General features: G+C 37.3%; 2 protein-coding genes across 5 annotated transcripts; both read right to left on the bottom strand.

The window, feature by feature from the left end:
• Positions 1 to 141: 141 nt before the first annotated feature.
• Positions 142 to 6,175, bottom strand: LOC139943810 (caveolin-1-like). The gene is made up of 4 exons (XM_071940632.1): positions 5,455 to 6,175; positions 4,326 to 4,426; positions 3,465 to 3,554; positions 142 to 2,859 (listed from the first exon to the last, which is right to left on the bottom strand). The coding sequence occupies exons 1-4, from the start codon at positions 5,510 to 5,512 to the stop codon at positions 2,566 to 2,568; spliced, it is 543 nt and encodes a 180-aa protein (XP_071796733.1). The 5' UTR covers positions 5,513 to 6,175; the 3' UTR covers positions 142 to 2,565.
• A 180-nt stretch (positions 6,176 to 6,355) lies between these two features.
• On the bottom strand, positions 6,356 to 13,340 carry LOC139943808 (caveolin-1-like). Of its 4 annotated transcripts, none has more exons than XM_071940630.1 (4): positions 13,251 to 13,340; positions 9,944 to 10,149; positions 9,376 to 9,471; positions 6,356 to 8,623 (listed from the first exon to the last, which is right to left on the bottom strand). In XM_071940630.1, exons 2-4 carry the CDS (start codon positions 10,115 to 10,117, stop codon positions 8,321 to 8,323), a joined length of 573 nt encoding a protein of 190 aa, XP_071796731.1. In that variant the 5' UTR covers positions 10,118 to 10,149; positions 13,251 to 13,340; the 3' UTR covers positions 6,356 to 8,320. The 4 variants fall into 4 exon arrangements, with proteins under 4 accessions (XP_071796731.1, XP_071796732.1, XP_071796729.1 ...); XM_071940631.1 differs by having other exon boundaries at positions 9,944 to 10,146; positions 13,251 to 13,306; XM_071940628.1 differs by lacking the exon at positions 13,251 to 13,340 and adding an exon at positions 12,372 to 12,481.
• Positions 13,341 to 14,462: the final 1,122 nt, after the last annotated feature.

The following is a 14,462-nucleotide window of genomic DNA, read 5'->3' as shown; positions in this document are numbered from 1 at the left end:
GGGTTCTCAGTCCCTACCTGATTGTGTGAGTTTTCGCTACGATACGGTCTTTCCTCCACATCTTAAAATTTATATCTTCAGTGTTTTCAAACAATTTGATTTACTGGCATTATTTCCGTTTTGTTTGGAATTGTTTTGCCACAATGTTCAAACATTTACAAGGTTTCTACAACCATTATTGTTTTGACCTTAAAACTGTTCAGGGCTTTTTCTTAAATATTATTTTGTTTTCCAAATTTCAAATGGTTGCTTACTGTCAATTAACTTTGTTCGCATGATGTCGTTTGAGTAGGGAGCCCTTGGCTAGAGGTCAAAAGAAGGTTGCTCATTGGCCCATCATGTGCGTCGTGCGTACTAAGATGTGCGCTTTTCATTGATTCGTCATCGTTCCTACTTATAAGATGGCGGCATGATGACATCTAAGCAAACGGATCCACCATCTTTGTCCCTTTCCCATCATGTTTATTTTTAATGATTGAAATCATTATGTTTTGCACCAACAAGCACTGCCTTTAGACACCAGCTTTGCAAATAACCGTCCATGTACATAATATGTATTTCATAATATGCATTTACAAAAAATAAAACCATTAAAAAAAAGGTATTCAAATAATTTAATGTTGTATAAAATACTATAATTGTATTCTTTGTTGAAAGACAGAAATAAAGTATTCAGGACTGACAAAATTCATTTGAATTCAAACGAGTTTTATTGTGTTATTTGTCAAAGCTGGCTTTTATTATTACCACTCTGGATAGTTTGGCCTATCATTATTACATTGACAAAAAGCAATCTATGATCCTACATTAAATTTAAGATTACACACTTCAAAGATAAGACGATTGTAAAATTCCATGTTTCTCAAAGTATTTTACGTTTTTGAGTAATTTAATTTATTTTTCAAGCCTCTTGGTACATGTTCAAAACGAACCACGCGGAAGAGCATGTGTGTATAACTGTAGCTGCATTGTGAGTGTCTTGTGTTTTAAAGGGGGGGGGAGATGTACTATAACTTTTGTTTTGGGAATCCTTCGATTGTTTTAATCCTTTATCAATGTAGATGGGCCTATATACACGTAAACTTACATGTGACATTTTTGTTTCAAAAATGTGGTCTCGTTTTCGAGATATTCCTGAAAATCTGGAGCGGTTTTGTCCATAATCCAAGATCATAATTCCAATACACAATCTGATAAACGTTATCGCGATAACCTTCTCATATTCAAAAGGTTGGCGCGGAAAGAAAACAAATCTTTTTACATAACAACATTAACCTTCGAAGTGAAATGTTAAAACAAAACAAATAACTTTTTACTATCGAATGCTGCTGTAGGCTTGTAAACAATAGTCTGTATTGCAATTAATTTTAAGAGCATTTTAAACGTATACTTCGGATTCCCTTTTTAGTCAAGTCGGCGTGTGGTGGAATTGCAGTCTAGTCTATCAATATTCACGGGTTGAACATGTGGTATTTCAGGTCTATTAATTTTTGAAATTAATTAATATGCAAGATTATTTACAAAAATAGCTCACTTACGATGACTTATTACTTTTTCAATACATATACATAACACAAAACAATATAGAAGCCAATACACACTGGTGACTAATCACATCATAAGTATGAATTAGGGTCAATGAAGAAATAAAACAGAACACCGAAAGCATTGACAGCCAGGGTCCAATTTTATTTAGCTGCTCATTTATAAATATAAGTAGATTATAACCTGCATAAAACCTTTGAGGCAAACCGTAAACATATAATAAAAAGTTAATTTATATTTTGTGCATATTCTATAAGTTCATAATACTTCATAGGGAGTTGTCAGTGTTGGAAGATACATGGCTCAATGCGTACTTTAATAACACTGTACGTGACATTGGCGCAGCCTCATTGTAAGGGGCACCCCCCCCTTGCCCCACCCATTTCTATTTTTACAATATGTGTTTACAATACAAACGTTTTAAATGCAGTGTATACTTTTGGTATTTAATGAAGACCAGTATCCTCACTTGGTGTATCTCAACATACATAGTATGCATACGATAACAAACCTGTGATAATCTGGGCGAAACTTCTATATAGAGCTCATCGAAGTTGCAAGACAATTTTCAAAGTTGCTTTCAGATGCACGAAAAAGGTTTTACTGAAATCTTTCTCGGGTTCAGGTTTGTTGGATTAATAATAAATTACTCTCCAAAGGGAGTTGTTTAAAATATTTTATCACGAGTACTCCAATGCTCTTTACCAACTAATATCCTGGTCAATAATTTGTGGAATAATTTCCAAAAGTATATACCCTGTCTAGCGTTGCACTATAAAATGTAACGCGTAGTTTATGTCGTTCCTGAGACAAAATAGCTAAATAAAGCCAAAAACCCATTCATTTGGACACAATCAAATTAAAACTAAAACATCTGTTACAAAGCATCACACATCGCGCAAAACTAAAAACACAGTTGCACTATAAAATTTAACGCGTAGTTTATGTCGTTCTTGAGACAAAATAGCTAAATAAAGCCAAAAACCCGTTGATTTGGACGCGGACAAAAACAAATAGGTTTTACATTTCTTTGATGGCAGCTCGCCCAATCGTAGTGGGTAAGATTCCCCCAGTCAGCGTGACCTTCCCCTTGATGCGGGAGAAACACATACCGAACGACTCGTAGACCGGATCCAAGTAAGACCGCACTGTGGCTCTCACCATCATGGAGCTGGTACGTAAGATTACGAAGAGGGCCTTTGCAGTGGGCTGCATGATGAACACTGAGAAGAAGTTGAGCAGAGCGAAGATGATACCCCACAAGAAGGAGAGTAAGATCCCGAAGAGGATGCTGAAGATGATGTAGACAATGATCTGTTATGGGGGAAAAGAAACATTAAGAAATGTTCTCATTGGTTGTCAATTATGTTGTCTTCGCCGCTCTACCAGTGACGCGTAACGAATCTACAGTTAGATTTGTACGAATCTACAGTTAAGTGTAGATTTTTACGAATCTACGATTTGTAAATATAATCTACACTTTCATCAATACAGTGACGTCACAGAAAAAGTTTAAACCAGTGCACTATGATTGGTGGAAAGTTCTTGGTGACTTCAGCGTCACCGCCAATTATACAATCTTCCCCTTTTTCTTAAAAAAACCCTAACCCACAAATTCGTGTGTGTAAATATCCAATGCATAGGCTTGTAGGCTACAGGTTTTTTCTAGAAATTGCTTTATTATTTTTTTTCTCTTGATGTTGAGTTATACTACTCCGTTTATTCAACAAAAATTATCTGCAACAACATACATCAATACAACAAGCTCCAATACATACTGCTATTATATAACAGATTAAATGAGCTACGGGCTGTAATACATAAATTAAATTGCTAATTATTTATTTACTTATTCATTTATCTATTTCATGTTTTTATCTATCTATATTCATTCATTTTTTTAATTATTTGTTACAAACCTGTGTCCACGAATATATCAGCCGGCTAATTTTTCTGATCGAGTACTTCGCAAAGACTGCCGGTTCCTGAAAAACTTCGTCATACTCGACCTACACAGAGCAAGGGGGGAAAAATAAACAATAATTTGCCGATTAACAAAAAATCAACACAAAAGTTCACCATCCACCAGACATCTCTTAAAAAATTTGAGGTGTTAAAATTGACACCTTGGGTGTTGCAACTGATATAGATACCGAAGAGAGAATCAAGATTAATATCATATAGTGTTAAAATAACACCAATGTAAATAATATCGAGTTAAATTCAGTTCGATCCAACCACTAGACTTGTGGACAAGTCGTTTAATCGGCCCACGCGGTAAAATAGTCGAGATCACTGCTCGCGTGCGAACTCCCCGCTCCCCGGTTTCTACTCAAATCGGGGAGCCTGCAGTTCGCGCGAGAGCTGATCTCGCGAGAGCACCGTTACAACTCGACTATCTAACCGCGTGGGGCCGATTTAACGACTTGTCCACAAGTCTATGTAACCACATGAAACCAATATACTGTTTTATATCGTACAGAGGTGGTAAAATATCTGGATTTGAATTATCTTAAACAACATGATTGTAATAGTTGTTGTTAAATTTGCATCGGGGATAATAAAGTATATCTATTTTGGTTTTACCCTTATTATACACCGATGTAAATGTTAGCACTGCATTTTCGGCACTTCCCCGAGTTCTGTGGAAAACAAACCACAAAACTCGAGAAGGTAATGAATATACAGTGCTAACATACATCGGTGTATAATAATGGGTGAAACCAAAATGAACTTGTTAAATTTGTTAGTTTGTTTAAGTTCACAATGTTGCTTCCAACCTTGATTTGTGCACTCGTTCTGTAGATATCTTCCTCGTCCGTGATGGTAATAAGCGGTTGTGATGGATCATCACCTACCGACATTTGCTGAAGTTCCGTATCTGGACAAAATATGGATTCAGAAATGACTACTATTAGGCCCTTGTTATTATTTTCGGCGACTACTCTCTAAATGTAAACGAGTGAAAAGCACCACTCTTTACATTTCGAGTTGTCCCTCATATGGCTCTTTAAACCAAGTGGGGGTTATTTCACTCTTTTAGAGGGGTTTCAGTCCAGGACAGAGTGAAAAATCACTCAAAAAGATGCAAACTTCAATCTAAAAGAGTGGAAGACCACCCGAAAATGAGTTCCCTCATACGGCTCTTCAAAGAGTGCATTATTTTTCACTCTTTTGCATTTAGAGAGTAGTGTGACGGTCGGTTTTGGGATAGTGATATCCTCAACCTCTATAGGACCCCGGTTCGAATCCCATCGGGGTTATCCTCCCACATCTAAAACCGAAATGTACTTTTTTACTATCTCTCCGTTGGGTTTCTTGGACGATCAGAATCATGAAATTGTAGTGGGTATATCGTTTGTCTCACCCAACTCTTTTGATTGTCACGGAGCAATTGTAGCCTGCAACTTTTTGTAACAAACTCAGGATGGCTGATTCAATGCCTCCCATCTCGTAAATGATGTTCAATTAATGATATTGTTAAAACACAACCTGTTATTAAGTGGTCAGATTGCATGAAATTGCATAAAAGAGCATATCAGATCCTAACTATTTCGGAGCATTATGCGGGCCCGGAACCTGCCGCTAAATAGCGCTCGCTGTTGCCACAAATTGCATTAGTCATTTTGCTGCTTGGAAAATCCTAGTACCTCTTGGAACTGTCAATTTGTTTAGTTATATTACAAAGAAAATATGACTTTTCAACGGGTATCTTTAATAAAGGTCACTCATTGGAAACGATATTATGAATCTGTTTACTATGTAATGAGCATTCAATTTTATTTTTAGGCACATCTCTGAAATTGATGGGTTTTTTTTGTGTGGGGGGGGGGGGAGACGGACACTTAAAAAGAGTTACCACAACCGGTCCTCCCAGATACCTAATGAACATCACATAAGAGTACTCACCATTTCTTCTCGCGGCACCCGACGGCCAAGCCCCAACTGTATTGCTATTATCAACCATTATAGCTGTTAAATGATCACCACTTTACTGCATCACCATGAAGCGGTTATACACATGCATAAAGTAACTATACGGCTCTCATATCAACCAGTGAGCAACAGTACAAACAAGCTGGTTGCTGTATTAATAATTGTGTGGTATCTACAGTGAGGTATTGATCCGTGGAAAATTTGTGTCTATGTTACCAAGCAACGCAATGCTAATAAGCTCCATTTTCGATTCGGTGAGGTTGCAGTACACCGGTCACACAATATTGGCCATTTTGTGTGACATTGACCTTTCAATTTTGTAAGGATGCTATTTACTGTGTAAAATATTATGACTTTCTACTGAAAATGTAGCTTTGCAGAGATATTTTACATGGAGCTTTATCCAATAAACACAATGACATATTTCGATAGTATGGTGGCCCTGAAGGGACATCGCATATCGCAAACGTGTGCGCATACGTATGCAATGTCGTGAAACAATTCGCAAATATGTGCGCACACCATAGAGCTATATAAAATTCACGACATTGCAAAACAAATCGCACTCGTGTGCGCACATATTCACGATTTGGTTCACGAAATTGCATACGTGTGCGCACATATTCACGATTTGGTTCACGAGATTGCATACGTGTGCGCACATATTCGCGATTTGTTTCACGACAATGCATACGTGTGCGCACATATTCGCGAATTGTTTCACGACATTGCATACGTGTGCGCACATATTCGCGAATTGTTTCACGATATTGTATACGTGTGCGCATATATTCGCGATTTGTTTCACGACATTGCATACGTGTGCGCACACGTTTGCGTTATGCGATGTCCCTTTGGGGCCACCATACGATAGGGCTATTGTTTTCATGAATACAGGTGGATCATTACAATTTGGTAAAATGAAAACAAGAAAGCCGATGAAAATGAAAACTGATGAAGTGACCAGTTAAATATTGTGATGCACTCATTTTCTAATAGATATAGCCAACATGGTGAGTGGGGAAAAATTACAAGTCTGAAACTCATAACTTTAACTGTGATAATTATCTTATTTTACATGAAGCTTTTTCTAATGACAAAATGACGTAGGCCTAGGCCTACGTTCCGAAACAGATTAACATATGTGTTAGTGCACTATAAACAGGAGGATCATTACACTTTGGTTAAATGAAAACAAGGAAGCCGAAGTGATAAAATGACCAATCATAATTGGATGATTGTTTGGATTGGCTAAACACTATTTTGGGATTTACTCATTTTCCAATGTGAATGGAGGGGGGGGGGGGGGGGGTTACAATTCTCCTCATGTTAACATTGTGTAAATTGCTATTGATGTATTACCCTTCCGGTGCCAATTTGTCAACATCCAAAACATCTGATAAATGGGTCTTTAACATGTTTGTACAGGGATTTTTTGGTTCAAGAGGTTTTTTTTTCAGAGCGAAATTTGAAGCATGACGTCATTGGTTTTCAACATTGAGCTTTACATTCCAATGATGTTTTTGCGTTTGAATACCAATAGGCAAGAACTGAAACCATAGACCTTTCTTTTGCAACGTCACAGCCCGAGTTTTTGCCAACCCAGATTGGAAAACTATGGAAAGACATAAGTGCAAATCAAGAAAAGATCGCTATTTTAACAATATAACAAAATTTGTTGATTTAAAAAAAAAAAAAAAAAAACTAATTATGAGAGTTATTTTATTAATTGAAAATTTGCAGAAAATGTTGAATTTGGTTAAAACATCTCTTAATACGATTGCGTGTTTTACTAACATTCGGCCGACCATGCCAACCAAGGCGGTTTGTTTATCAACAAAAGAAATGTCCATAGAGATTCATCTTTCTCAGAATGATGTCATCGGTGTTTTGTTTTGTTTTATGTTGACACAATTTTGCAACGGATGGTATCAACACAAAGGCAATTTACACCGTTTTTAACTTGAGGCTAATAAAGACTTGTTAATTTCCCCAGATAAAAGTCAATAAGTCATGATGACTGCATATACTGGATGAATAGGCCTACATCACAAAATTAAATTTGTCGGGTTTGTTTCCCTTGCTCTTTATTAAAAGGGGCAATGTAAAAAAAAAATCACCGCTCTACCATTGTAATTTTACAAAAGCAAAAACGGCGTATTTCATTTTATTTCGTTTCGTTTCGTTTTTGTTCATGAATACAAATCAGTTCAAGAGCTGCATGCTTATACAATGATACGAGTTGTGCTTAAAGGATTCGGGTACTTTTTCAAAATGTCCACATATTTACATTAAACTTACAGGGTTTGAAGATGATGATAGTGGAAAGCTTCCCTTCAAATATTACTAACTACGGTTGTGTAGTTTTTGAGGAATGAGTAAAACAAGTCACAATGGTCTCATGAGACCAAAATTATTTTAGCATGTAAAATCCCCTTAACCAGTTATGATATTATACCAAAACATAACTGGTTAATACGTTTTTACATGCTAAAACTGAGACGAAAGTTATTACTTTTACTCATTTCTCAAAAACTACAGTACCCCAGTAAGTAAAATTTGAAGGGAAGCTTTCTATTATCATAATCTTCAAACTGTTTAAGTTTAATGTAAATCTGTGGACGTTGTGTTTTTTTTAGGAAAAAGTACATATACCTTTTAAAGAGAAATATTATACTATAATAGAAAAAAAGAAAAAAAAAATCAGAAACTTGCCCGCACCAAAGCAACTGTTACTAGTTGACAAGCGAATGAATAATTAAGAACAAAATTCAAAGTCACTTCGCGTTTCCGCATTTTTGCAAATCTCCCTTATCGCGCATTGAGAAAATAACTCTACTCAGACTTCTTGGATCGAAGCGCATTCATTCCTCGCCACGATGGGTAAGAAGCCGGAAGCTTTCAAGGAGAAACTTCCCCTAATCCGGGAAAACATGAGCCCGAAGGATTCGTAAAAAGGATCCAGGACCGATCGGACACTCGCTCTTAGTATCATTGCAAAAGGGCGAAGTAACACGAAGATCAATTTGGCTAGAGGCTGCATGAAGTACAAGGTGCAGACGTTGGCGAGCGCGAAGACGATACCCCAGATGAAGGAGAGAATTATCCCAAAGAGGACGCTGAAGATGACATTTACAGCAACCTGTGTAAAAAGAAAACATTGATATTATAATGGGCCTTGTAGAAAAAGCACTACACAGAACAATGGAGACACAAACATACAGAATGTCATACAGACCCTTTAAAAGACCAGTCTTCCCACTTGGTGTATCTCACATATAAAATAACAAAGCTGTGAGAATTTGAGCTCAATTGGTCGTCGAAGTTGCGAGATAACAGCTACGAAAGAAAAAAACACCCTTGCCACACGAAGTTGTGTGCATTCAGACATGCTTGATTTCGGGACCTCATCTAATCCTCAGGTCTCGAAATCAAATTCGTGGGAAAATTACTCCTTTCTCGAAAACTAGGTCACTTCAGAGGGAGCCGTTTCTCACAATGTTTTATCCTATAAACCACTCCCCATTATACTTGTTTCCCAGTAAGGGTTTATGCTAATAATTTGTTTGAGTAAATACCAATAGTGTCCACTGCATTTAATGTTATGGTTAAGTTATGTTTTATGCTGGCCAAGACCCAATTTCAATCAAAGAGCTGCTCTAGCAGAAAAGCAGCTAAGCACAACCAAATTCTGCTTACTAGAATAACGTTACCAGCCAAACTACCAGGTTACTTTTACAATTTTGGACTGGTATCCTGCTCATTTCTGCTCAGCAGAAAGTTGTCAAGCAAGTATTTTCTGCTCAAGCAGCTCTATAAATTTTGGCCCTCGGTAGGCCTAGTTAAGGGGATAAAATTTCATGAAACTCATGTACAAAAGCAATGTTACATTACCTGGGTGGTTGTTAAGATCAAGCGGTTTAGCCAAACTATAGAGCAGTACGGACGACTCATCGAGCTCGGTTCAGCGAACACATCATCGTATTCGATCTATACAACGATAAACGATGACAGTAATTAGTTTAATATTGGATATTGGACGTTCACATAGGTTTGTACAGCGAATATCAATTTCCCTCTTTCGATATTGGACATTGGACATTCCCGTAGGTTTGTACAGTGAATGTCATACCTTGTACAACGATATTGGATATTTGGCATTCCCGTAGGTTTGTACAGTGAATGTCTCTACCTTATACAACGATATTGGATATTTGACGTTGCTGTTTCGATAATGGACATTGGACATTCATCAAAATAAATTTACTGTTACTATTTGCAGTCCGAATTATTGGTCCTACTCCCCCCCCCCCCCCCCATCGAAAAAGAGACGCAATGGATCTAATTTGTTTAAGGAACATTGTTTTTAAGTACCGTGAAAGTCTTTAGCAATTGGGGGGAAGTTTGGACTACCCACTTAAAAAGAAAAATACAATTGTTCAAACTATTTATAAACATTTACGTTTGGGGTGAATCGGTAGATGTCATTGTCCGCAGTGTTTCCGATGTGGTGAACATCACCAAATGACCGATAGCCAGAACCACCGTTGACGGGGGCCGTACTCGGTGGTAAGTCCTCATCCGGAGCCGTGGGGCCATCGCGTCCATAAGACCCACGATCTTTGTAGGAAGACATGGCGCCTTGTTGACTATAATCAGGTGGGTCTGCTGCAGGATAAACATTGAAAAAAAGAACTCAATTGATTTCTTTGCTGTTTACAGTAAGCTGTTGTTTTGGTTGATAGCATATTGTTTATTATATCATAATGACATATAGTGCCACGGTAATTATACTGTCGCCATATGAACTCGAAACGATTAGCATTTTGGCGAAACCACGGCATTGAACTCAGTCTATTTTGTTGGTTCAAATGTCGTGCTATTTGTGAAATATTTGATGATGATGACGTCATAATTACATCAATATACTCACCATACAGGATATTATTTTGTTTTTATACAAAATAATACCACCCTCATTGAATACCTTGACCTTTAGAAACAAATTCTGGCATGTAGAAATCCCTGTAGAAGGCATTGGCGTTTGCTTTATTATATACAAAGAGGTTATGACGTTATAATGACGTAATTCAAGGTGATCCCATTCTCAGATTTTTTGGTGCATGACTTTTTTTTTAATCTTTGGGTCAAACTGATAATTTGGTGAAAAAAGGGTGCTTTTGTCCGCCGTGTCACGATTTTGTCCTTTATCCACCTCACTATCTGATCTGCCGTCGATTTCACAAAACCCTTCCTAACTTAAGATTAATCTTAGGACTTATAGGATGAGTCCCAACCCTGCACTGTAGCATGCAGACCTTAAGATTAATCCTAATTTAAGAAGAGTTACACGTCCTAACTCGAGATAAGACGAGTCCTAACTCTTTGTGAAATCGACCCCTGGGCCCAAAGCATGTAAGCACAATACCTTGCTATGCACAGAAACATATTTCACTTCTGGAAAACTACGTTACTTCAGAGGGAGCCGTTTCTCACAATGTTTTATACTATATCAACAGTTCTCCATCGTTTGTTACCAAATAAGTTTTTATGCTAACATTAATTTTGAGTAATTACCAGTAGTGTCCAGTGCATTTAAAGTCACCTGGAAGTGGTATTTTTTTCAAAATAAAGCTTTTGCCACTAATATATGTGTTTTGATAAGTGGAATGTGAATTAACAGTTAACTATAAAGGTTTAAAAAAATCAGTTCTTATGTTATTTACAAATTTAAGAGTAGACCCCGACCCGAGAGGGCGCTGTTCGTGACGTCAATCGAGGCAGACTTTGCCTGTAATGCGTAGAGTAAACACAATTGCAAAGTACATGTACGGACCAAGTCGTGAGTTTGTATGTTTCAAAAAAAAAAAAAAAAAGAAGAAATCCGGCAATGCCGACCAGGTATATTGCTGCTGAATGCAGAAAAACACTTTTTGAAACGTACCAACTCACGACTTGGACGTACATGTACTTTGCACGTGTGTTTACTATACGCATTGCAGGCAAAGTCTGCCTCGATTGACGTCACAAAAGGGGTTGGCGGAGTCAGCCCCCCAAACAACTTTATATATTTTTTAAACATATAAATCGTGACAAACAATTACTAAAAAAATTGTTTTATTGTTCGTAGGCATATACTCTTATGTTTGAAAGAAAACAAATTCTATTTCCAGGTGACTTTAACTGAAACAAAAGTAATAACGTGCTTTACTTTAATTAGCATAACTAAAATGTTTTTGTTGGTTATCGCAGTAATATCACTCACTGTTATTAAAAGACATTATACCTGAGGCCTTTTTAGGCTTCTGAAAAACAATTTGTTACAATATTTTCTGGCCTTTGACGATACCAAGGGTGCCCATTGCCATTAAAGGAAGGCCTACACATTGCTATGGAATGGACTTTTTGTGGCGTTTAAAAGTGTTCGTTGTGAATTCAATATGGTTGAAAAGATTATTTGTAATGAGCCTCACAATATGCCTCGAAATAATGTGGTTTTCCTTGTACATGTAATGTACTTCCTTCAGTATAACATGGTCCGCCGTTTGGGGGTTTTCGGGTTCTAAAAGACTGCGGACCGACGTGTTTGTCCACGACGAAGTAAAAGAAAAAACACAGAATGCTTGTTTTTTCGGGCCTAAATAAAAGACTATTAATACTCCATATCCACCCTGCTGGTGTTCAAGGAGCAGAATGTATCTTTTTTTGAGTATCATTATTCACCGAACATCACTTTAATAGGCAGATGCGATGAAAAGCAACATAAAGACCGTACAAAATTTAACATTTTATGGATCAACTATGAAGAAATTACAAACTTTTTATGAAAGATCCTAATTATTCATAGTTTTGAAAAACAGACCTACAAATTTGCGTAAAATTATACTCACTGTATCTCGTGTCAGTCTGCATAATTAGCCTCACAATTATTATTCTCCTAAAGAAAATGGAACCGTTGGTTCCAATCGTACAAAAGGAAACGGGATATTGGTTGAAGTACGGTGGCCCACAACAGCTGTCACGTCATGCAAACGAAAAACTGCGATAGCGCCTTTGCTTTTGCCGTGGTGCTTCTACTTTTTGCCGTGACAGCTGTGGGCCACCGTAATAATTTGGTCACATGCGTTCCAAACATGAGTGCGACAACAGTTTGGCATTCGGCCAGTGGCAATACTTATATTCCATGAGAAAGAGGCCAAATAAAATACACTATTAGATCTCAAAAAGGGTAATTCAAAGAAGAAAAAACATTAAAAAGCGATATTTTTTTTTGTACTTATTGGTACTACCTGAGGTGGCAAAATCTTAATACATTTTTATTAAAGGTCTATATCTAGGGGTGATCAGTTGTGTTAGCAATCCCAGGGTGGTAGCTAGTGGCAGTAAATGGCTTCTCTTTAAGCCTAGTCAGAATGAGCTTATGTGCAAATCCTTAGCATCCTTTGTTTTAACTATTTACAGTTGAGTCTTCCATATTCTCTCTGTGTACTATCTATATTTATAAAGGGGTTCCAGGTATCTGCAAGCCTTGCAGATACCTGGAACCCCAAACAAACTGTTTAGGTGGCGGAGCGAACACAAATCTACAAGTTTATTAGCGATGTTTACACATTATCGACACAATCGCTAAATATGCAAGGTATGATTTTGGCAGAGTTGACCCGAAAATTCAGATTTAAATTCAAACTAGCTAGATGTAAACGAAACATTACCGAAACCTTTACTTTATAAAACAAATCACCCCAAACAAAAAACATGTATAAACTTACCACACCGAAACAGTATATGTAGCTCTATAGAAAAAAAAAATGTTTACTTCCGTATACACATGTAGACAAAATTAGTCTACATGTGTATACTATGGTGGCCCTGACGGGACACAGCCAGTCGTGAATATTTTTGTGACGTCGTGAATATTTTTGCGACGTCGTGAATTTATTCACGACAAGTCGCGAATTTTTTCACGACTAGTCGCGAATTTTTTTACGACTAGTTGCGAATTTTTTCACGACTAGTCGTGAACATTTTCATGACGTCGTGAATATTTCTGCGACTAGTCGCGAATATTTTTCAGTGGCTTGATTGTGTAATTACTGTATTCACGTTGACGGCTTAGTAAGACTAAGCTGAAAGCTGTCCCGTACGATGATGGATCCGGAGGAGAATTCCGACTCTTGCAAATCGATGGTGGGTTATTTAAACAAAACTAACGTTGACGTATGGCCCTTACGGTAGGCCTACGAGGCCTGACGTTATAGTTTTACTAGTACTTTATTAGGAGTAGGCTATCCTATGCTAGGCAATAAACGTTGGCACTTTCACTCTTCAGATAAAACATAACGTTATATGTCACCCGAGGTAAATTTTACAAACAACCCAATGATAAGTTTAATTATAATGTGTTGACAATTTCAGCAAATAAATTTGACAATTTTTACCTGAAATGTTAGAGCAATTTGCGTTGTTATTTCCAACTTTGAAACGCGAGTTCGTTCCGTCACGGCAGGGTGCAACGCATCTCGTAATCCCCCACCAAGTTTAACTGAAAGATTAATCATTTGGCATTCAGAATTATTTGGGTTTGGAGTAATTCAACCTTGAAAACCCCCGAAATATTGATGAAAGTCAGACACTGTTTTTCGAACTTCGATAACAATTCTACTGGATAATACATGGGCCCCATACACATAGCTGAGTGGCTACAATCTTTATAGCTTGGCTCTCTACGCGTGCCGTGTAAGAATTACACACTCAAGCTACTGAAAAAATATTTACGACTAGTCGCGAATTTATTCACGACTAGTCGCAGAATTATTCACGACGTCGTAAAAAATATTTGCAACTAGTCGTGAAAATATTCGCGACTAGTCGTGAAAATATTCGCGACGTCGCGAAAATATTCGCGACTTGTCGTGAATAAATATACGACGTCGCGAAAATATTTGCGACTAGTCGTGAAAATATTCGCGACGTCGCGAAAA

The sequence above is a fragment of the Asterias amurensis genome, chromosome 11 (genome assembly GCF_032118995.1).
Source record: "Asterias amurensis chromosome 11, ASM3211899v1".
NCBI lineage: Eukaryota > Metazoa > Echinodermata > Asteroidea > Forcipulatida > Asteriidae > Asterias > Asterias amurensis.
Note: the sequence above shows the minus strand (reverse complement) of the source record. Positions and strands in the feature narration are given on the sequence as shown.

What these genes read in the sequence shown, in the direction of transcription:
- LOC139943810 (XM_071940632.1), bottom strand. Translation starts at nt 5,512, where the DNA reads ATGGTTGATAATAGCAATACAGTTGGGGCTTGGCCGTCGGGTGCCGCG. An exon ending in GAACGAGTGCACAAATCAAG is followed by an intron (nt 3,555 to 4,325) that starts GTTGGAAGCAAC and finishes TGCTCTGTGTAG; the next exon opens with GTCGAGTATGACGAAGTTTT. An exon ending in TGATATATTCGTGGACACAG is followed by an intron (nt 2,860 to 3,464) that starts GTTTGTAACAAA and finishes CCCCCATAACAG; the next exon opens with ATCATTGTCTACATCATCTT.
- LOC139943808 (XM_071940628.1), bottom strand. Translation starts at nt 12,393, where the DNA reads ATGCAGACTGACACGAGATACA. An exon ending in GCAGACTGACACGAGATACA is followed by an intron (nt 10,150 to 12,371) that starts GTGAGTATAATT and finishes TTTATCCTGCAG; the next exon opens with CAGACCCACCTGATTATAGT. An exon ending in TCTACCGATTCACCCCAAAC is followed by an intron (nt 9,472 to 9,943) that starts GTAAATGTTTAT and finishes ATCGTTGTATAG; the next exon opens with ATCGAATACGATGATGTGTT.